At 44.8% G+C, this 23,977-nt stretch overlaps 1 protein-coding gene across 4 annotated transcripts in view; it reads right to left on the reverse strand.

Moving 5' to 3' along the window:
* The window catches only part of MAD1L1 (mitotic arrest deficient 1 like 1), a 488,928-nt gene that overhangs the window by 107,425 nt on the left and 357,526 nt on the right, over positions 1 to 23,977 (reverse strand). For 3 of the 4 annotated variants that reach the window (XM_059716930.1, XM_014610725.3, XM_019494775.2), the window contains one exon: positions 8,337 to 8,527. The exons of the other annotated variant lie outside the window; for it this stretch is intronic. In XM_059716930.1, coding sequence (XP_059572913.1) covers positions 8,337 to 8,527 — 191 coding nt within the window. The remainder of the gene's footprint in view (positions 1 to 8,336; positions 8,528 to 23,977) is intronic. 4 annotated transcript variants of the gene reach the window in all.

Here is a 23,977-nt window from a genome sequence, read left to right on the forward strand (position 1 = left end):
GAGATGTCAGGGTTTAAATCCCTGACCCGTTTGTATAACACCAACAGATTGCCTGACAGATCCTCTTTTAGAGCTGTTGATTACAGAGACCAAAAAAGTTCCTCGCTGACCTTTGCAGCAATTCGAATGTAGCTCATTTGGCAGGAAGGCATCACGCCTGCAAAAAAAACCGGCATGTGCATCTCGGAGCTGAGCGGGAACAAAATGCTCAGAAACCTGTCCAGGGAAACCAGGAGCAAAATATGAAAATAAAATAACAGGCAATTAGCAAGAATGAGGAGTTAACGCAGGCCCGCACTCTCTAATCAATCTCTCGCTGCCTGGTCTGCTCCACCGATGAGCTCCATTGTTACTTTTGATTGTGTGTGCGAGAGTGCAAGGCGGCTGCGGGAAGAACAGCACTCTATCAAAATGGTGATTTCTTTCTACTCTCAAGACTCATCGAGTGCGAAGAGGAGGAAAGGGAGGGGGGAGGAGGAGGAGACAGAGAGACAAAAAGAAACAAACAGCTACAACATGCTCCTCGAGGATGCTTTACTTTGCCAGCGAGTTCAGAGAAGTAACCAGCACACTGGATGTGTACGGGCAGATACAAAGCTTCTGTAACCCGACAGTCGTGCCATCTGCAGCCACACGTGACAAGGAAGCCCAAACACTGGGACAGATCCACTTGTTATACTGCTCATGTTGAGACTTCAGTAGTAAGCAGCACTGATCTACACCGGGTGGGTCCAATTCAGGCCCCCCAGGCTCCTAGTTTGGGAGCTGTTCCCCTTATCGCTCTCCTGCTGCTGCTCCCAGGAGCGGGGCAGGGTGGCGTGGCCCGTGGGGCCCAGGGTCACCTGTGTGGCACAGCACAGTGCAGGAGACCTGTAGCATGAAGCCCAAGGGTCTCAAGTCGCTCAGAGGTTGGACCGCCCTGGCCTACACTAACGAAGGACTAAAATTTCCTCTTGCATACTTAAACGGTTGTATTCCACTTCCCCTAAACTAACTCTTTGCAGAGTAACTGAACTTCCCTTCATAATTTCTAGGCCAACAATAAAATATCTTTGTCAGAAGACACTTTTCAAAATAATTCCCCTCCCTTCCCCCTGCCCATACCTTTTCATTTTTTCCAAATGACCCCTGAATGCTAGTATTTTTCAGGTCTCTTTAGCTAAACACACAGTCTTGCAAACTCCACGCACACCTGGGGAGCAGAACAGATAAAAGGCAGCTTTCGAGCAGGGCTGTCCAACTTGTGACTTGCAGGGAATGGGGTGGCGTGGCGTGGCGTGGCACAGCTTGGAGGGCCATGGGCTCCTGAAGTCTAGGGAGCCTCTGGCTAGGAAGCTGGAGTGAGGGTCAGAGCATAACATGGTGCAGGGGAGGGGAGATGGGGAGAAGGTGGGGCAGACAGCCCAGGTGGCCTGTGGCCCCTGCTGGTGCAGCCAGTGTGGTGTGAGGCCCCTGGGAACTTCAAAGTTGGGCAATCTTATTTTTTTTCTGCAAGGAAGGAGGAGGGAGCTACTACTGCCTGCTGAGGCCTGCGATCCTCCGATCCACCCTGCACAGACACCCCCTCCAATACTGATTTTAGAGACACCATAAGAGCCAGCAGGGGCTACAGGAGAGGTGAACAAGGACTTCGAGGCTATGAAGAAGGAAGAAAGAGGCAAATGGACTGCAGGTGGACAGGAAGCTGGTTTTACGCAAAGAAGAGCTACATGAGGTGATCTGCAGCATTTTTTTCTGTTGCTCTCCAAGCCCCATATATTTGGATCTCTGATAATGAAGGACAGAGTGATGACAAATGGTACAGATATATAGGAGTTGTAGGAACGTATGAGTGATAGATAGATAGATAGATAGATAGATAGATAGATAGATAGATAGATAGATAGATAGATAGATAGATAGATAGATAACTCATATATATCTATAATTCATACATTTGGGTAGGTAGGGTTTGTGTAATACGTGGCATATGTAACTGCTGGTATGCCATCACAACTTCAGTAACAGCTTTTTAGGAGGCACAATTCACTTAGGGCTCCCGCACTCAGTACACATGGAGTCTAGTTCACTTTTGCTACGATTCATGCCTGCAGTGTATTGTGACTCTTAGTAATTTTGTCTTGGTTTATATTGTTGCTTTGTAATGAGAGATTCTATTAAGCTCCCTGCCAAGGGGTTACATCCATCTGCATAGAAACATACAGCTTTTTGAACATGACAGAAACAATCAATCAATAAGACTTTATGTGAACTACCTAGAGCATCTAAGCCTGTCCACGCTCCTGCTACAAATGTGCATCAAAAAGGAGGAAATCTCCTTATTGCACACGCACCAGCATTAATATAAATGCTGAGAGAGGTAAAAACGATGAGAAGTTGGTATTAGGCCTGTGATGCTGGAGAAGCTACTGACCTGCGATACAGGTGTCAAACCTCTAAGCAAATAATATAGATCATCCTTTAATGTAATGAGCAGTATGCAAGAGAGGGGAAACGCTCTGAGAAGGGAGTGGGAGGAGGAAACAGGCAGAGGTGCAACAGTACAGACGTTTCTATTAAATTCCAGTAGCTGCTCCCCTCCGAGAGCTGTTAGTTGGATCATAAATACTTTTTTCTTTCAACATTCCCCACCAATAATTAGCATCCAGCTTATGTCTGTCCTTTCTGTGCTTCCCCGTAACATCAGCGGTCCCCTAAACGGCGGAGGTCTTTATTCATTCCCTGTCATTCATTCTGCTGCTGTAAACAATAGTTAAGCACATGAGAAGCATGCATTAGCTCTTCAGATTGCCTTGAAGTTTTATAACAACAGTTCCTCTTTATGTATCTTCAAACTCAGTCCTTTACATAGCTCCTTAAACCACCGTGAATCAAAGACTCAGTGTGCACACTGGCTGTTAATTTAATAGGCTGCAAAAAGTGGGGGAAAAAAGCTGTTAGTTTTATGACTACATGCAACCCACTCTGACTGGACACCAATAAAGGTTTTATTTTGCAGCAAACTGTGCCAGCCCCGTCTGCATCTCTTTTGCACAATGGCTTCTGTTTGCATCTGCTGTCAAAAATTTTGGGGAGATTCCTTCAAGCCATGTGAGCTTCATCCTGGGGATGATTCCCAGTGCATCATTTCTGGGAGCAGGGCTTGCGCTGGGTAATTGCATTGGGAAAGAAAATCACGGCTAAGTAGCGGAACCGGGCAGAGAGCATTACAGCCTGGAGGATTGGACTCAGAGGATGCAGAACATAAGAGTGAACAACCCGCTAACAGGCTATCTAAATTCAGCCTTTCAGCCATGAGTATTTAGCAGCTCAGGAACATAACCTCACAATGCTAATGGAAAAATTAGAGGGTTTAATTTGCTTATCAAGACAATAGGACCCAAGGATGATTAGAGGAGGCAGTCCTTCCTTTATTGACCAAGCACAGGCGCTGAGAGCCAGCAAGGTAATCAGTCAGATTGCACACAGGAATACAGAACATTTCATGAGGACTCAGGCCACTGGCCTGTCTAGCCCAGCAGCCTGTCAACCACAGAAACCAGTACCAGAGGCTTCAGAGCAAGGCGCAAGAAACCATGTCACAGATCATTCTGCAACAGCCTATCTACAGGGGGAGCTTCTTTCTAGCTTTCTTAGTTAGAGACTGCCTCCTGCCCTGAAACAAATGGATTTACACTTCCCAATTTTCCTACTTAGTGTAAATGTGAGTATACTCATTGGTCTTGTCTAATCCTGTTCTGCAGTCAACTCAGCTCTTGACTTCCAAGGGTATTTTGTAGCAGCTGCTTCCACAAGTTAACTTTTGTATTGTGTAGCAAAATATTTCCCTTAATTGGTGTTAAAGGTATTGACTTTCAACTTCTTGGATCAGTCCCATGTTCTTGGGCTATTAAAAATGGTACATAATTTCCCTACACTTCTTTATTTTGTATGCCTCTTTCATACCTCTCTTCCTCTAACCATTTTCATTGCTCTCCTCTAGCACTCTACTCTTTGATTAGGATCCATCCAAAGACTGGGTTCAATATCATGCTACACGCATGCGCAAATATTGCCATCTTCACCTACACTCCAGCTTAAAACAATGTTGACTAAACTGAATTATGGGTGATCTCTTGGTCATTTGATATTTGATTTTACTTTAAACAGGCATCTCTAACATATTTGTTATAGAGAAACTGGTAAGTTTTCATGGGGGTGGAAAATGAAAGAACTAAATAAATTGAGTACAACTTAGGTATCTCTCTTTGGGCTGCCTTGCTGAGATATATATTCCAGGCACTTATGCAGAATGCAAAGAATATGTATTACAAACTAAAGTATCTAATGAACCAGCAACCGTAATAGAATATGAAGCTGCCAAGTAACTCGGTAATTGTAATGTATTACCATCCGCAAAATCATCTGAACTAAAATCCTGTTGAGGAGTCTGTACTTGACATTCCACAGCATTTAATTAAAAAAAAAATACAGAGAAATAGAAAGAGCGAGCGAGACCATGCGAGCTGTGAAGTTTGAGATGTGCCTTTCTGCCTACGCTCTCTCACACACAGGGGTTCTGAAATCATTGTAATACCCTTCAACTTGATGAGCTCATCTGTTGTGTCCAGAGGGATCTCCAATAAATATTGATAAAGGATTAATTGGAATTCAGTATTCATTTAGGGAGATGGGCTCTACTTTTCATATCGCACCATTCCAATTTAACTCTTTCACTGCTGCTTTGTGTGGTCCAGCACCGTTCTCCACTTAATTTGAGTCAATTGGTAATTACAGCATAAAAAGCATTTTGGAAACAGGCATCCATTGTTTGGAAAAAACCAGCACGTTTTTCAGGTTCCTTCAGCTGCATCATAGTAGCTACTCTTGCATATCTGACTCTTGAAGTTTTACAGAAAATTAAATGCCACCAGCAGTGCTACTGAAACATACCCTAAAGTTTATGGGCAAGCTGCAGAAGCTTGTAAAATGCCAAGGGACTTGTTTGATTTAATTACATAGAACCTGTTCCATAAATTGCATGAATGGCATGAACACAAACAGCGCTTCCTGCTTTGTGACCTCTTCAGGTAAATGAAAAGCAGGCAGAAGCCCCACAGTCAGCTCTGGCTCAAAGAGTCTACAGGCTAAACATACAACCCCACTGAGAATCCATAATCTGCATCTTCAGGTATGCACAGGCATCAGCAGCCTGGACTCGGCCAAAGAAGAATCTGTTGTGCATACTTTGCTCTTAATCATGACCAGAGGCTTTGGGGGTGCAATTGGTTAAAAGACATGGAAAGAGAATAATATTTTGTAGTTGGAGCACCTATCAGTACATCTGCTCTTCTTGTATAAAGACAACCGATCCCTCGGCTTTGAGAGGTGAGACGAGACAGGTGTGGCAATCCTCCAACATGATCGATCCGCTCATGGAGATGGTTCCATGAAGGCACCTCCTGCAAAAGCAGGAACTCTAAACTTCCACCGCTCACTTTGGTGACATTGAATTTAGTTCTGGGGAAACTCTTGGGAAGGAAACCTTAAGTGAGGGAGGTGCCGTATTTAGAGATAAAGATAAGAGCTTGTGCTCAGTTATCACGCTCTAGCAGCTGACCCGTTTATTTGGACAACGCGTGAAGTCAAACTTGGTGCTATTGGAGGCAAATGAACGACAACGCCGCCCAGGCTTAATTCAGGTGGGCAGTGTGTAATCTTTACATATGCAGCTGGCTCGTGCGTTCAGCCCAGATCAGCCTGTAACACTGCTGTTATTACCACCCCTGCCTTCCTTACTGAATGGGCTGCTGGTTGGACTAAAGTGGACAGAATTGGGGCTGATGCAGACAAAAGATGACTCAGTGCGAGGATGAGTCAAACTTCATTCACCTTGTGACAAGGCATGTTTGAATGCAGGATTCCAGAGGTGCGAAAGCTGCCTTCATTGCTCCATCTTCACTGTCTACTGCATTCAGGCACTTCCTGAAAATGCACATGGGGGGGAATTGGGGATAGTTTCTCCGCTGTGCTGAGCATGCCCCGTGTTCTTTTTCTTTCCCGGCTAACGCAGGAGGCAACAGGACATAATCAGAAGTCCATAAAGACAAGCATTTTACTACACGTGGCCTTATCTTAGTTCAGCCAAGCCTCTTAGCTGCTGTCTTACTTTAACCCTTAAACCCTTTTTGTTGGTAAGCTTTCTTTTGCGGCTCTAATGTGTAGTAACAAGAATGTACCAGTCTCATTACCTAAAGAAATAAGACCCCAGCACTCCATACTCTGTATGTGGCATTAAGTCTGCTGAAGCCAAACTTTTCCAGCTTCTGCCTCCCCTACTGAACTCCTCAGGCATCCTCATCCTTCCTGCAAATGAGACACATACCCTAGTGGGATCAGCTGGAAGCAGATATGATTTTAAGTGCTAATTATGGCTGCCATTGAGAAAGGGGAAGTGCTCCCGCTTGCACTGTAAACTTGGGCTGTTTGCACTTGCTGAGCAGACCAAGGTGCTATCTGTTTGCTCTTCTGGCCAGCAATGAGACACTGGGGGAGATGGAGTCTGCTTTTAACTCTTCACTTCTGATTATGTGACTTTACAGTTTAGAACAGAATAATAAAAACAGAAGTTAAAATAAAACAAAAACCCTCCAAGTTTCATGATAGGAGAAGTGTATACCCAGGAAGACAGATATTTTACTATATAGAGAAATAAAGCAGATAGCATCAAATGTAATCCCAATGTAAGGATACAACTAAATAGTTTGATAAGGCTGATATAACACCTCAGCTCTCTTGGGGAAGAAACAGACCTTAGATGTCGTCAGGGACAAAGACTTTTACCTTGGGATCCTACAGGCTACAAGCCCTTGTCCCTGCAAAGGATCTGAGAACACTTTTCCTGGGACAACCACAGCTAATTCAAGTTAACTGCTATTCATTTCATGGACATGCTGAATGTGTGCAGGGCTATTTCATTCCCAGGTTGTGACTGGGGTGAATCGGAACTGACTCAAATTGAACTGTTTTTACCCTCAAAGACAACAGACGCACGAGGAAGGCAGTGCCCATCAAATCTCTGCTCCACCCTGAACCATTCAGCCAGACCACTACGGCACTTAACCTGGTCTAGAGTAGGAAATGATGGTTATTATCTGTCCAAGCTTTCAACATGCACAGCACATATGCACATATGTATGGTGACACAGCACAAATAAGGATGAGACCCTGTCCCAAAGAGAATACAACTGAAGTTAAAACAAGAACAGGAGGTGATGACAGACACAGGCTGGAGTTTGCCTGACTGATGGTTTCACGTGTTCCCGTTTTCTTAACTTTACCCAGACTGTTGTTTAAAAGGAATGGAGTTTTAGAACAGAAAAGGGAAGACAGTGTGATTAACATTATGATACATTGGAAGACCTTATCATAAACAATCCCCATTGGAAGTCATTAAAAAACCAACTTTTATTAGCCAGGAGAGTACAAATAGCCTTCACCTCTTATGCCTGTACTCAGCTACTATTTTTTATGCCAGAAAGCTACTCAGAAACCCCGCTCCAACTAACTATAAAGTTTGAGTGCTCCAGAGGTTCAAAGGTAATTGCAAAAGAGGAACGATGAATGCAGAGGACTTGCATCTGTAGCTGACTTTGGCAGGATTTTTTGCATTCTAATTAATCTGGAGTAAATGAATGTAAAGAGCATGACAGTTTCTGAACTAACAACTATCTCTCATCCTGTGCAACTGAGATCTTCTGCTGTACAGCTCTAACGTGTTTAATGCTTTGATGAGTCTACATTGTCAGAACTTCCTTTAGGCCACATGTGCTAGCTCTAGGAGAAAGCCCAATTTGAACAAAGAACAGCCTGAAACAGAGGAGCAGATGGGATTACTGGACCCTTGCCTCCGTGGGTGAGGACCTCTCCTGGTTAGGAAGACGAGCCTTGTGTTCATATATTCCTCTGGCACACAGAGGGTAAGAAGAAACTGCTCCAGTATATATCACTGATGGCAGGAAAAGGTGAGATCCAAGCCTAGATTCCTACCTACGTTTTTTTTTTAAACTCTTGTGCAACTCCACTGGCTTCAGTTAAGTTTTTCCCCAATTTACTCAGGTGTGAGGTAATGAGAAGAATGAGACAGACCCAAAATCTTTTCACAGATTTTTTGAAAATGAGGAAGCCTCTCCCTCCTCACTATAATCAAATCTGGAAGGTGGCCAAAGGCGTGGGAAAAGTGTTGTGTAATAGGGCTACTGACATTGAATTCCTTAGCAATTAAAAAGGAAAGCATGTCCTTCTGGGCTAGATGCTATTAACACAGAGTCAGGTGGAGCAGGGGAGTCCAGACTTACTTTAAACAGCAGGCAATCCCCTTGGTGCTCAGCATAAATGGAGGTGAGCCGGTACTGGTTCTCCGTAGTGATGTCAATCTGGTACCCAGTCAGTGTGTAGCACACCTTGCGAAACTCCTGGATCTTGGTTTGGAAAACCTCTTTCAACCGCTGGTTTTTCAGTTCTGCACTTTCCACTTGTTTCTTAAGCTCTAAGGAGAGAGGTAGGGATGTGGAGAGGAGAGGGGAGGGGAGGGAAGGGAAGGGAGAAGGCATTTTGTTATGTTACATAACCATCAAGTGGGACTTGCACCTTATTTATGAAGTTAGCTAAGCCAAGTGAAATGCAAGGGTTACCCCAATAAGAAAATGAACAAATAAGCAGTGTCTAAGAAATCCAATGAACCGAGGGCTCTTCCCCAGCCAAGCAAGGATAACCCACAGTTGAGCTGCATATTTTAGGGTCAGTAAAAGATGTTAAACTGGGATCTGAAGAAACAGACAAGTTCCACGAGGGCTGGATTTGTCTTTTGCTTGGTTCATCTTTTAAAAATAAGCTACAACATTCAAAGCTACGCTCTTTCCCTCTTCAGTTTCCATTTCCTCTAGAGAGCCCAAGAAAAAGGGATAAGTTTCTGAGCAGGAAAACAAAAAAGCTGTTGCAAATACTACTGTATGGAAACATGTGTGACAGAAGACAATAACAGGGGAAATCTTCAACGCACACTTGATTTGACTCTAAGTGCTTTGGTCTCTAATTGTCACACTGTCTAGCAATCCCCCAAGACGTGGGGAAGGGGCTTTTATTGTTACAAAAAGCCTGAAGAGCACTACTGTCTCTTTCTATTTGCTGCCTTAACTGGACTAGTCCCTGGAAGAGGGGCCCTCGGGGGCTGCCTGCCACTCACCCTGTGTTTTATTGCTGCAAAGGGAGCTGCCAGCACTGTGAATCCTTCAAGAGGATACACAACAATTACCATGAATCTTTCACCCAAGGTGCCTTCCAAGTAATTAAACCTCGATTTATCCCCCCATTAATTACAGAGATTGGCTTTACTTAAATAGACACTTGAGATGCCTCCCCAGTCAGCCTGTTTCACCAACACTGCAGTCCAGGGTTAGAAAAAGGCTTGCTCTTTTTAATAGCAAATACACAGACTCTCAATTGGAGAATTCCTGCCTCCTCTTTGTCACCTGCAGTTTCAGATGATGTCTATACTGCACTTGGAGGAGTAACTGCAGCACAGGCAGGCATCTCCAAGCTAGTTTTTATTTGGCTGGTTTGGGTATCAATAATAGAGCTGCCATGACAGCACGGAGTTCACTGCAGGCAACTGCCTGAATACATACCAAGGGTACCAGTCTGGCTCGTGCAGCCTGAGCAGAGACTCTTCACTGCTCTTGTCACCCAAAGTAGCCAGCCTGGTCTGCCTGAAGTTGCTGCCATCCCATCTCCTGGCTTCGGTGCAGACATACACGAGGAGACGTAATGACAAGCACCTGGGTCACAAAAGGCCATAGCATACCCGTGATCTGTGCTAATGCAGGTCCAATTTGATCAGCCTGACCCTCCGGGGCTGCTTAAGAAGCACAGGAGTAGCCTGGGCCTCCCCTGCCACTCTACAATGCTTTGCCAGGGCATTGTGGGTGGAAGGAAGGTTTACTTAAGGCAGATGTATGGAGAAACACTCAGGTGAGTCCAGACAAATTAACTCAAGGCATGAAGTTGAAGTGCATTAAACCCCAGTGTGAACACTCTCCCGCAGAGGTCCAGCAGCCTTTGTTTGCATTAGCTTAAATCTTCAGAGATCTTTCGGGGTTTAGCTAATGAAAGCATGCAGACAGAAGCTTAACACACTGCGATGCCACATCTTTAGTTAATTTCCAGGTTGTTCTTGTGTAGACAAGCCTGCAGGCTCCCTATTTAATCAATCCTAGATCACCCCCATCCCCACACTCCAACTCTGATTTAGCAGAGGAATCTGCTGGGCCCCGGGAAATGTATTGTGCAAACTCATTCACTGAAGTGTTGCTATAAAAAGCAACTAGCAATCATTGCAGGAAGACAAGGCAAGAGGCATGCTTCAAAATCCTGTCCACACGAGCAAGAGGCTCTCCTTGCTGACTGATGCATTGCACCTGCTGGTGGCTCACAAAGGCCATGCGTGTCCTGAGCACCTGCTTTAACTTTCAGTCACATTCATCACTGTACAACCAGAGTCAGTCCTGGGATTGTTATTTTGCAGCTACAACCCTTCCCCATCATTTTGGTTGGTCCTGGCCCCCCTTGATTAATCGAGTAATCATCCTCTGAAATCAGAAGGTTAATTGGCCACTCTGACCTCAATATGCTCACCGTCTTCATTCAGCTATGCATTCCCAAGACAGAACGGTTACAGAGAAAATCCCTACGCATAAAAGTAAAAATTCACTGACCACATTTCAGTGGTGAGTAATATTTCACCACTGTCAGAGGTGGCATTGGCTTTAATATATCTCAGATGTCCAACAGGGATAAAATTAAATTTTTTCTAATAAGCAAAGTCTAGCCTTGGAGAAGTAAATATGCCCCTTTTTCCAGCTGATCTGAAAAGCTGCCTTTCCTGACTTTTATAATCTCAGGAGGTAGAAGCGGTCCTAATTCATGAACTGGTTGAACAGCTCTGTACATAACTGGGGATTCTTGTTATTCACTGATGTAATAATGTACAGCGAGTGCCTCTATCACTGTTTGTCCTTTAAACTTGGCTAACACAGTAGGCGTTCGACAAATAGAGCGTGTCCACTGGGCTGCAGTCCTGCAACCAACTCACATTATGGGAAAGGACTTCTGGGTCCAAAAACTTCTTATCAAGAATCTTGTCATGCTTCCCCCGCTCCCACCCTTACCCACTGTCTCTTAGGCTAGGACAAAGGCAGCACTTGGCAAAATGCATCTGGTCCCACGCCTGGGACTTGGCCTGGAAGGTACATCTTAAGATTTACAGGAAGGACAAGAGGCTTATAGCTCTAGCGAGCACTCATTTCCTCTGACCTAGCCTGTTGGATCCTTTCCTCTGTGTTCTTCCTGTTATACATTCCAGGTCGCCTTGATGGGTTTGTCTTATTATCATTCCAGATACACTTGGTCAAAGGGTTTTTGTAAACACAGGGAAAATGACCTGTTGCAGGCAACAGGTATCAGCAATTGGTACAGCAACTGAACACTTAGCTGCAAGGGTACATAGAGACAAAATGGCTTCAGTGCTATTTCAAAAAGTGAGACTAGACCCCAGTCATACAGTGCAGCTCAGCCTTTTTGCCACTTGTAGAAAATCACACTTGGGTATCGTTTCAGCTGTGCCCCCCACAGATACCGAACAGCAGGACTTCCATTTCTTGCCAAGATCATCCCAAAGCGCTCTCTCCCCAACACCTCGCCCTTCTCTTCAGAGATTTGCAGGAAACTACAGTTCCTGTTTTTCTTTTCTGCCTTTATTTCTCATCACACAAATATTTCTTTGCAAAGAGGGCTGCAACCCACATCTCCAACTGTTCTACCCTCCAGGGGAGGCCTGCTGGTGGAAGAGGCCCTTCTGGCAGGGAGACCCATTGGGTGGGTGTTATCCTGGAGCTCAGGAGATTCAGAGTCAATCTTTACTCTGCTGCAGATTTCATGTCTGACCTTGGCAAGTTGTGTAAGCTTGGTCTGTGCTACAAAACTTCACCATCTCAGCTACAGGTGTGCAAATAATACACCCCCTTGCCGTCACAATTATAATAGCAAACCCTCAGTCTGAATGTGGCTCTGCCTATACGAGATGTCTTCTGTCACTAGAAGAGGTAGTGGGGCAAAGCTAGCCAAAAGCCCCCTCTGTTGCCATGTGCAGCACCATTATTAGGGGCTTCTGCTGCAGTCCTGTAATGTGAGAAATGTGGACAAGTCTTAATTTCCCTGTGCCTCAGTTCTCCATCTGCAAAACGAAGATAACAGCAGGGCCCACTTAACAAGGATGCTTTGAGGATAAATATGTTACATTCATGAACCATTCTGGAGGTATCCAGGCACTATAGTAATGAATGCTATATAAATACCTAATATATCTCTCTACAGGGATATTAACTGATCTCCTTTCTAATATCTTCTGCCCCAAATAAAGGTGTTAACCTTGGAGACAACCCATCCTATGCTTTGTTCCTGAGATGCAGTTGCACATATAATTGTCAGGCTTTGCCTACGTTATTGTAGGCAGGCCAGCCTACTTTAAAGTGCAATTAGCATGGGGCGGGGGGTGCAAAATTAACACATATTAGGGGAAAAAGCTCAAGACATGGCTATGAGGAAGGTTTGACAAAGAAGTATCCTATCTGGGGAGGATCGAGGTATATTAGCAGAGCAGGTTTTTCTCATTACACCATTAGTTCTGCCACCCACTCCAAATGCCACCTACAGAACAGCGAATGTCTGGATTCTCTAGTTCTTTCACAACATCCCAAGAATTACATTTAATTATATCTTTAAAAGACAGTGTTTGAAAACTCAGATCTCTGTTTGGCGCACGCTGTTTGACACTCCTGCTCCTGCACAAGATGGCCAGGAGGAGTTGCAGGCTGAATCTCAGGAACTCTGGGATGCAGGAGGTGCATACTGCAGATGCGTCCGACGTCCATGCGAGGGAACAACAGGCTTTTCTGCACAGAGTTGTCCTACTGGGACAACAAGAAACTTTAAACTCAAGGGAGGATACTTGCTAGGTCTGAGCCTTGCTTGTTTCTTCAGTCAAAGTTAATAAATGTGGTGGTTTATTTTTGCTTAAGAAAAGGATAGGGAGCGAGAGGAGTAGAAAGCATGAGAATGAATTCTAACATCATACTACCAGGGACTGCTTTATACTTTGGGCAAGTCCTACAAAATCCAGACTGTGCCAAAAAGGATCATGGGAAAAATCCTCTGTGAAAAAAAAAAAAAAAAAAAATCACAATTTGTTAAGAAATTCATATCTTCAACTTATTAACTTCCTCTTGTTAATACCTTGCCTTCAAACATCTTGTATTTTCAAACACTTGCATCAACTTTAATGAATAATTCACACTAGTTTGGATAAATAAATAAAATATGAAGTGGGCATCTTTCGTCTCTCGCATGGAAAATGTCACTGCTTTTTATTCCGTTGCTTTTATGTTCCTTAAGTTTAAAAAAAGTGTCACAGGTTCAACTTGGAAATATCTTGGCTCGGGTTCAGCATCTGAATGAGTGTTTAGTTAGGTCAGTCAATTAGATCTCTGGTCTCATAAGTAAAGAAAACCAAGCTATACTATGTCTTACCCCACAACTGGCCTGTGGAGCCTCTTTATTCAGTCTGCCGGACCAAAAGAGTGTGGGGTTGTGGCCTGCCATAGAAGTCGGGCCCTTTGGCTCTTCTGGCTGTGGCCATCAGTGGTGAACTTAGCTTGCCACCATTACCCCTGGATCATCACTGTGCACCTAGGCCCTTGCTGCAGTGGCCATGGCAGCCACCCCCATGCCCTGGGCTGGATTGGGCGCACAAAAAGCCCTGTGGTCCAAATCCAGCCCAGGGCCCTGGATGAATCTGACACCCCTCTTGTATCTGACAAGGAGTCATGAAACAAGGGTGCTATGAATAAGATAAAAATAGCATTGGACTTAGCTAGCTGGCTTACAGCGTGGACATCTGAACCATTTACTCTGGAGGAAAACAGGGTGGGTGTTACTGTATGTTAGCTGCTCCACAGTAACTGCCTGTGTGTAGTAGTTTCTTACTCTCTTTCACTGAGAACTAAACTACCAGAACTTAGCATCTGCTTATCGCTGGGGAAAAGCATGCATTTGGACAGGCACCAGAGTGGCTGTCATATGATATTGTAAATAGCTAGTACGTCCATATCCTTTGGCTTTGCTGTAGAGCTGCCTTCAGGCAGCATCATAAAAAGGACTTGCACTGGAACTGGAGAAGAGCAAATAAGGCTCCAGAGCAGGTGTCAGCAGTTGCTGTCCTCTCTCGCACTGTGCCTGCCTGTTTGGAGTGTCTGGAGTCATTCATCCCGACTCTCTAAGCACAAAATGCTTCTCAGGTTATAACACTACCCTCCTTCTATCTCATCCGAGCATGTCTTCATGAGATTGCATTCAAATGTGCTAGCTAATGTTGCTGTGAGAAGCACTGTGCTCCAAGTTAAACGAAGACAGACAGCTTGGTTCCCTGCTTCTAGGTACAGATGAGTGGAAGTCATCACCACCACCTCAGTTTAACAAGCTATAGGACCAGAAGTCGTGACACAATTAGCTTGGCTCCATGAGTCCAGCTTGCAAAGTGGTTCACCGATCAGACTGACAGACACCTCTAGCTTCTTAACCTCCATTCTGTCCTTTCTGTTGAACTCTCCACAACTCTTGTGCTGCCTTATACATCTGGGATCCTTGTAGAGACTTCCCCTTCCATCCTTGAGCCGAAATCTTCCTTTTCGGCTTAGTTTATGATGGATATTCTCTGTGAAGAGGTTTGTGATACTGTGTGAAGGACACCATATAAAAATAAATTGCATAGTATTAAATAAAGGCTAATAGGAGAGGAGCAAAGTGTTTTCTGATCTAGACAAGTTTATGACCGCTGTTCTCTAAAGATAAAACTCACTTGCTGGATTTTATAGGACGATTTTATACCTGGGGTGTGGTGCAGTGGGAGGGAGATCGTGCAATCTGAATGGCATGGCAGTTCCCTACCATGCTTATAGCTCTGTACAACCCTATGGTCTAGTGAATTTGAATTAAGCTTTGGAAAACTTGCAATTTGTGGCATTACAACCATGAATTATAACTTTTCTTAAAGGTAAAAAATAGTTTAATATAAAACAGACTGCACGGGCTGCTTGCTTTAGCTCCTAAGTGGTATTTATTTCATCAGTCAACATTTGTTTATTTTTAAACTGCATGTACCATATGGTTCAGCCTTCACCTCCCCTTGTGTACTGTCCCTCCGCCCCATCCTCCATCCATACCATGCCCTTCAACTCGCTTAGACGTGAATTTTCAGACGGTACGTGTTTTAAGGGTCTCTACTGTCCCACGTTGCCACAATTCTGACCCTAAGATGCCTGGTGATTTTCACAGCAGGTTTTTCCTACCAACATACACAAGGACTTTGAATGCCATCCTCACTTACAGGAGATCACACTTGTTTAAAGACTCTTCACACGCACGGTTCTGATCCGATACAAGAATCACACCTGGTTGAATGGTTACTGACGGGGTTCTCAGTCTGGGGATGGCAAACACCCTGTCACAGGCTATGTCATAGTAAGCAAAGAGCTGAGAACTAGCAGGCACTTGGAGTGAGTGCAGAAGAGTGAGGCTGCTCTGGTCAACATCCAGCTCCTGTAGTACATTTCTAGCATGGTGTAAAGGTAGCATGCTAGCTGACGTACTGGTAGCATCATCATCTTCAGCTGCAGCAATCTCTCACAGTTGAGGATGATTGTCAGGGGGGACTGGTGCCTCCTGAGTCTGGGGGGGCATCCGTAGAAGCTGGCATCGGCAGCAAGGACAGGGCTGGCGAGCACCTGCAGATGCTGCCAGTGGTGGAGGCGGCGGGGACAGCCCTGTCAGGGGGCCATCTGCACCCCCCCCCCCGGTGTCCTACCTACAAGTCGCCTATGAATTGATCATCTTCCAAGACTGTCTTATCTGTGGGGCCGAAGATGGCTGATGAGGCTTATCCGGGATTGACAAACTCTCCTGGAGCTCGGACACATGATTCTGTGCAGGATGGGTGGCTTTGGGTCTTGGTTCAGTCTGCGACATGCTGTTTCTGCTGGCCCCACTTTTCCATCTCCTGTTGTCATAGTACAGTTTCAAAGTACCAAGATCCTTGCATTAGACTCTTCTTCCACTTGGGGTGGTCCTGGGAGATGGTCTGCCATGAGTTGATGTGAATATTGCATTTTTTCAAGTTGGCCTTGAGGTCATCCTTGAAGTGCTTTCTCTGCCCTCCTCTTGAGCATGTCTTGACCGAGCTGGGAGAACAAACATTTGTTCAGGAGTCAGACATCCAGATGACATGGCCAGCATAGTGAAGTGGATGTTGGATGATCATCGCTTCGCTGTTTGCAGTGTTTGCTTGCAAGAGAGCACTAATTTTGGCGTGTCTGTCTACACCCTGGATTTGAAGGATCTTCTGCAAGCAGCACTAGTGGTACTTCTCCAGCAAAGTCATATCTCAGTTCTGTACAGTAGGGTGGGGATCATGACTGTTTGATAAACCATGAGCTTGGTTTCAGATCTGATGTTGTGATCTTCAAGCACCTGTTTCCTCAGGTGTCCGAAAGCTGCGCTTGCATATTTGAAGAAATACTGGATTTCTTCATGGAGGTCAGCCTTCTGTGACAGAGGGCTTCTGAGGTCCAGGAAGTACTCACCGTTCTCCAGTCTCACTGTGAATCTGAATTACTGGAGCAGGGACTTCTCATTAAGAGCTTGTTGATGAAGGACATCAGTCTTCCAAATGTTAAGCGTCAGATCCATTTTTCTTGTATGCCTTGGTAAAGACATCATCAAGTGCCTGAAGGTCTGTTTCTGAGTAAGCACACACTACAGCATCATCAGAGTACTGGACCTCAGTGATTCAGGTTGGGGTGGTTGTACTTTTGGCTTTCAGTCAGCTGTGATTAAACAGCTTGCCACCCAATTCAGTAGTTCAGCTCCACTCCCAGCTTTATGCCACTGCCCAGCTGCAGTAGCATACAGCATAGCATTGGCTACAAAACCCGCATCTATACATGTGCACTTACTGCACAGTAACCAAAATTACTGTGCAGTACACATACATGTCGTCTACACGTGCACACCTGCACTGCACAGTAAATATAGCAGCTTATGCCGACTTGAGCATCAATTTGAGACCTGCATCATTTGGGTATCAAATTTACGCCTCATTAGCTACTGTGCAGTAACACACATGTAGATGCCTCACTGTGCAGTAACACTATGTGTGTGGACTGACTTGGAACTAACTTTAGTCACAAGTCAGTCCATGCACAGTGTTAATGTGCTTTAACACCTGCATGTGTAGACGCTGGCCTATTCCCACTTGCTGTGCAGCAAATTTAAACTGGCATAAATACATGTGTAGACACACCCAGGGAGCAGGGTAATTTAAACCACACCAAGCTCCATGCTGCTGTGCCTAGATTATGACTAGTACCCAAGGTAGCTAGCATAAAGATCTCACAGGTATCGCTACAGAAAACTCCAGTCATTATAGTGAGTGTGGCGTAGACACCTTCGAGATGGGAATTGCTTCAGGCTTGACCTCTGCCCCCAAGTTAACTCTGCAGTGCAATGGCTCCACAAAGGAGGAAAGGAGGAGTCATCTTCCTGCTAAGCTCTGCTGAGGTAGGCAGCAAGGGCAGTAAGACGGCCCTTTTCTCTCTCTTTCAATTTGCAAAGGGCAAAGGGGAGAGTCACTTGAAAGTTCTTGAGCCTTGCAGAGATTGTTCTCTCCTTGCAGTGTATAAAAACCCACAAGTCTCCAGTTTCCGTGGTAACTACTATCTGTCACACATTTTGGATTCACTCTGACTTTGTGTCTTAATGCATCCAGTTCAGCCTTATCCTCATCTTCACGGTCCTACAGAATCTCGTCCGCAGGTGCACTCCCATGTTAGCCGATTCCCTTCCCTTGCTTTCCTGGAGCCCATACCCATCCTTTAGCCTTGACACTCCCATTGTACTCCTGCTTCTCCAGCATGGACAAGGACTAAGAGGACTTACTATGCACAGGAGGCAGGAAGCACAGTTTGCTTTTCACTTCTCCAGCCTACTGGATAACATTTCCTTAATGATCAGCCTCATCTCTACAAAAACAGAGAGAGCGAGTGAGTGTTGATATGACAGCATAAAAGCTTTATAAGCCAAAAGTTAAGATAGTCACACAACGCTCAGAGGTGAAATGAGTTATCCAGGTTGTTCCACAGAAGTGTTAGCACAACCCTTTTTAGCCCCCGAACTGCTCTTTAACAACATGCAGATAAATGACACTTCGTAGAGCAAAATGCCGTTATCTATAATGGGAGCCGGTTGTTAACCTGACAGACATGAAATCAACAGATTAACCTAACATAGAAATGTGCTTTATTAGAGTATATTGGAACATGAGCAGTCTGAAGGGAAACAAAAGGGGGAAATTTTACTTTTCAGCAGAGAAGGGGGAAACCTTTCTCCAGCATGCTGATTTTAAGGAAAAAACCAGTGGTTTTGAAACTGCAGCTCCCCACTGCCTGGTCCCAGATCTAGTGGCTCCACAGGTTATACGTTGTCAATGCACGGCCTAATGTGAAAATTAGTTCTGAAGTCTATTAATTTAATATATGATGGAGCCATTGTAGTTACATGTGCAGAATCATCTAATAGGGAAGTTTATCACAAACTGATTACCTCCCCTGCACTCTGCCCACTCACTACTTCATCTCCCCTGGGACAGTACTATTATTACACTACTGCCACCAATATTTTAAACCTCTTCAAACAACAGCCATAAAAAGAAAGGGAAAAACATAAAAACCATTGTACTAGAAATGTTTGTTTCTTCTCTCCTTGAAAATGAGGAATTTCTCCCCAGGATTACACTCCACCAAGTCCCCAGGTGAAAAACAATCAGTCATGAAATACAGACAGGTTTAAGATCTTTTACCTTATGATTTATGCCAGGATTAGAGACAGGAGCTGCATGCTACTGGAAAGAGGCGATTTCTAGCTTCCTGGGGGTACACAGTACTTTTACTCATGGAAAGTCCCCCAGATAGTGGACTTTAAAACCCTGACTTTGCTATTTATGGAAAGGCTATTTGAGTTCATTGTTCCAGGTTTCTAATACATATTAGTAATGATATCTGGTCTCTTCAACCCTCCCCGCCAAAGCCTGTATTGTTGGACTGATGCTACTAAGGTATCTTGGCTTTATAGGCAGAGGGATCTAAAAATAGCACTAATAAAGCATTTACAGCACTCTAATTCATTTCTAAAATAGCTGTTCTGTAAATTATGTGGCACGTACAGAATACATGATGGGATGAGGGAGAATACAGGTTTTATAGTGGATCTCATTTAGCATGCAGCTAGCACACACAGATTGATTAAACCTTTAACCCTACCGTCACCCCGTGTATTCGCTCGTTATTCTGTGTGCGGTCATACACAAGTGCATTTCCCGACGCACTGAACTAAGGCCCCTTCTGACCCCTGGAGGGCTTCTCTTCCTGATGGACTTTATATACCATTATAAGCTTCAGCACTCATTTCCTAGGCATAGCACTGCCCCTTCACCCCCCAGGTAATCTGGCTTTGCCAAAAGGTCAGACCGGCATTTCATTTGTACTTGTCCCCCGGGCTAATGGAACTGCTTCTGCTGTGAACAGCAAGGAGGCAAGCATGTGGCTCCTCAAAGAGTGCGAGGGGAAAAAAAAAAAAAGCACTCCATTTTCCCCAACCACCAGGAAAAATAATCCAACAGCACTTCTAAGGGCAGTGCTCCACAGCAAAGCTTTTCATTTGCTGTATTATCTAAAGTGGAAGATTCTCACTTATTGCTGAGCTTTGTGGAGACAAGGTGCAACCTCCATTAGATCCCTCGTTACTCACGTCGAAGTCCTCAATGAGATTTACAAGAACTGACACCACCTCAATCAGGTTTCACACCAAGGAAGCATGGGCTCTTGATACCAACCAGTTAAGCTTCCCCCAGTTCCTCCTTTGTTCCTCCTACTCTTGTAATCAGGCCCCGAAGGCGCCCATTCTGCTCGCTAACCGCACTAGACATTTCCTTTGTGCACGCTTCAAAGTGCCCTGGCCCTCTCCTCACAGGAGAGCAGGTGCTGCCCCATCTTTATTAGTACATTTTTCATGTTCAACTTCACTTCCTGGAGTCCACTTTATGAAAACCATTCTTTAAAGACAATACTGCTGAGGCTGAGCAAAACGACGGTTCAGCACGGAGCAGCAAAAACAGCAACAGGGGAAAAAAGTACTTTCCAACAACAAAACTGCAGGTTTGTGACAAAGATGTAAGGGTGAGCAATCGTATTTTCCCCAGAGGGTGACAAGCTGCTTGGAAACAGAGCCATCTTCTGGATAACCAAGCTTTCAATCATGCTTTCCTGTCATATTTCCATCACACGGTCCTGAAGCGTTACTACGAATACAAAGGGTTATTTCCATAACTCTGCGTTCTGGGCTCGTGCTGCTTGGGTTAGAGATGCAGGACTGAAGTCTCCACCAGTTCCCCTCCCCGATGGCTGTCCCAACACTAGCAGTGGGACTGAAAGCATCGCTGGGCTGGGAGATAAGAAACAGAGCATCAGGCTCAGCCTAAGAGCTGAGTCTCATTTTCAGATTCTGAATTATTCATCGCATGCTAACTTCCAAACTATTTCAGTTTTAAATTTTTAAATATTTAATAATTGGCTATTAAATATTCATGCAATTTTATTAGAGATTTTGGAAGTCAGGCACTGAGGCTCTAATGGTTAAGTTTATCATTGGGAACTGACTGGCTACTCAGAGAGGCTTTCAAGTTTATTAAAGAGAGGAAAAAAAACAACGCACCTATTTAGAAAAGTCAGGCTCCAAATCACCGTATAACTACGGAGAACTGGGCTGCCCACTTTCCAAAAGCCCTCTCCCTTGCAAAACTTAAGAAACTGGAACAGGTTGCAAAGGCACGTGCATCTTCAGCTCAACGGGCATGTCCACACGGGGCATATTACATGGTCTGCCTCAGGCGAGTGCTCTTCCCGTTCGGATTTGAAGCGGACAACTGAGATCAAACAGATCAATAGAGAAAGGCAACGATGGTCTCTGAGGGGACAGAAGTAGGTTCTTCTCTTCCTCCTGACGGGACAATTGGACAAAAGGGTGCCGCAACCTTTTGCGCGGCCTGCCTCCAAATGAAGGATTCATTAACAGCGCCTGTCGGTTCTTTCCTAGAAGCTCTCGCTTTCCATGTCCTTAACCCTGAAGCATGTTCCCGTCTCGGTTACGAGCACACATTCCCCACTGCGACGGAAATTGTATGGTTTACACAAAAGATGACACGCAAGCCCTGGAATTATATGCAAATGAGCAGCTCTCTTCTTCCCATCTCACCATCACAACTCCAGACTTTCACACAACTGCACTGGTTCGTTTCTGTGCCGGCTTTCAAACAAGGGGTATCTCTGTGTTATTAACATCTCACTCCAAGGAGCAGCTTGTCACCTTTCACAAAAATGATCTGAAGAGACACCAGTAATTATCCCCCAAAGAGATTATTGGGTGGCTATGTCCCGGCACAGCAGCTGGGGGCTAAAGTGACATAACATTCACTGGGAAAACTCCCTTCCCAAGTCAAGAAAACATGGAACAAATTAAACCAAAGCTGAACTGAAATGCAAACAAACACAGAGCGAAGGAAACAGCCACGTTTGTCCTTTGGGGATTTGCTGACCTCCATACTTAAAGAGTAGCAATAGGTCTTTAGGAGAGAACCTCCCCTTCCTGACCATGCCAGAGTTGCAGTGCCTCTAGGGCAGACAGGACACGATGTCTAACATTACCTTCAGGGGCTCTTTTCCTGGAAGGCAGTCTGGTAATATGATAGAAGCAGTCTGAGGAATGACCTAAATTTGTATTCTAACTTGTCCTCGTTTGAGCCCATTTACCTCCTGCCCATGGCAGAGGACCGGACTTGAAAATCTTACAGGTCCCTTCTACTCTATGAGTCTATGAACTACAAGGACTCAGCTGAATTGAATGTTGGGTCCCTCCAATGCCACCAGTTTGTGAGCAAAGAACAAAGAGCTGCAAATCAGCCAAGTTTCCTCTTCTTGGGATCCCAGCTGCATCGCCCCCACATGAGAGAATTTATACTTTAGGAAGAATAATGCATGGGGCTTCCCAAGTCCGTAGGGATAACATTCAGCAGCGAAGCGGAGCAAAGTGCAGAGGCCCTACCTAATTTTAAACAAACGCTACCTGCCAAAGACTCCCAGAAGAGGCAAGGAGCAAGAAAAGGAGCAGGTCCTGAGTCGGCACTTAGAAGGATGACAGGAAACTAATGCCACGCATTTTTAAGCAGAGGCAAGAAAACAGACTTCTGCATTTAATGTTATCAGGCCAGGTTGTTTCCAAGTGAAGTGCAATCATTTCTTCCTTTTTCTTATTCGAGGCAATTTACTCTTAACCGTCAAGAAAAATAACCTCAAGGAGGAGATCTGGCTGACTGAAGTGCTTTTGCACTTACTCAACCAGCTTTTCAAGGGATTAGTCATGAAAACCTCTCTTGTGATATTCTGTATCTTCAAGACAGACCCACCCAGAACCAGCAGCCTAACATCTATGTTCAGGACTCTCTGCTGTGAGGCCCACTGACGCATGGGGAGGTCCAGGAGAAAGAGCCATTACTGTAACCTCTTGGTGCACTGTGTCCATGCTTCTAACAAGTTGGATCTCATGCAGAATCAGCCAAGAGTGGAAGACGACAATGCTCAGCTTTGCTCACTTCCAAATGAGGAAGCATCTGCAGAATATATAACAGTTCAAAAAGAAGCCATTCATAACGCTTGTTTCTTCATCAATTATTGAAAAAGGTTGCTCCACTTCATTTGGAGGGTGTATTTCAAGTGTTTGAAGAACCGTAGAGTTTTACATAGGTGTCATGTTATTGCGATGCGTTTCATACAGCACCTTTTGTGTGCACAGGGCAACGAAACAAATATTTAGCAGAGTACAAACAGATGAAAGAGAGGCTGTGACAGGAGGAGAGGACGTGGGATAGGTTTAGAGAAACAAAGAGGGAAGGGGAATTAGAATATGTGATAGAAGACCAGGGGGGAAAATCTGTGTTTATAGACAGGAGGAAGAAGAGACTTAGACAGCAGGTAGGCTGCTCGAGAACGAAAGAAAGGAGTGTTTGATGACTCCCGGAGAATGAAAAATGATTGAAGACAGAAAACAACAACATCCAACGGCTAGATGCAACCTTCACTAAACTGATTGCATCCCGATACCAGCAAGCTTCTGCCAGAGCCCCTGGTCTCCGAAGCTACGTACATCCTTCCCTGTCAAGCCATGTATCGGAGCGCACGCCAAAGAGTCGCAGAGTTCACTCGGGACATTCCCAATGCCGAAGCAACGTTAATGATCTGTTGAAGCAGCTAAAACATGAACGATGCTAAAAGTGGCACTGACTCCAGCTAGTAACAACTGAGACTTGGTAAACAGCAAGAATGGGTTAGACAGTGATTGAGACCTGTGCTTTCAAAATAGCGGTGGGAAAGGCTTCCACAAGGGAAGAAGACCCTTAAAGCCAAAGATTGTGGGCAGATTTATGAGGCTTGTCTTTTATAAGAAATACAAATCTGAATGGCCTGCAGACCTTTTGTAGCTGTGGGGGGGAAAGGCAACAAGCATAGACTTGGGGCATTGGGCTATACTGCAGAAGTCTTGATATCTCCTGCTTGGATGTAAGGGCACTAGCTAAAAAGGACTCTATTCCCTGACTATTTCTACTCCAGTTTTTGGTATAATGTTGAGTGGAAGTAAAAATCATTCTGACAGAGGTGTGTTTTGGGGGGTGGGGAAGGGGAGTGGTAGGAGGGAAGGGAGACATATTCTTAATGAAAACCTTATTTAG

The sequence above is a fragment of the Alligator mississippiensis genome, chromosome 13 (assembly GCF_030867095.1).
Source record: "Alligator mississippiensis isolate rAllMis1 chromosome 13, rAllMis1, whole genome shotgun sequence".
NCBI classification, from domain to species: domain Eukaryota; kingdom Metazoa; phylum Chordata; order Crocodylia; family Alligatoridae; genus Alligator; species Alligator mississippiensis.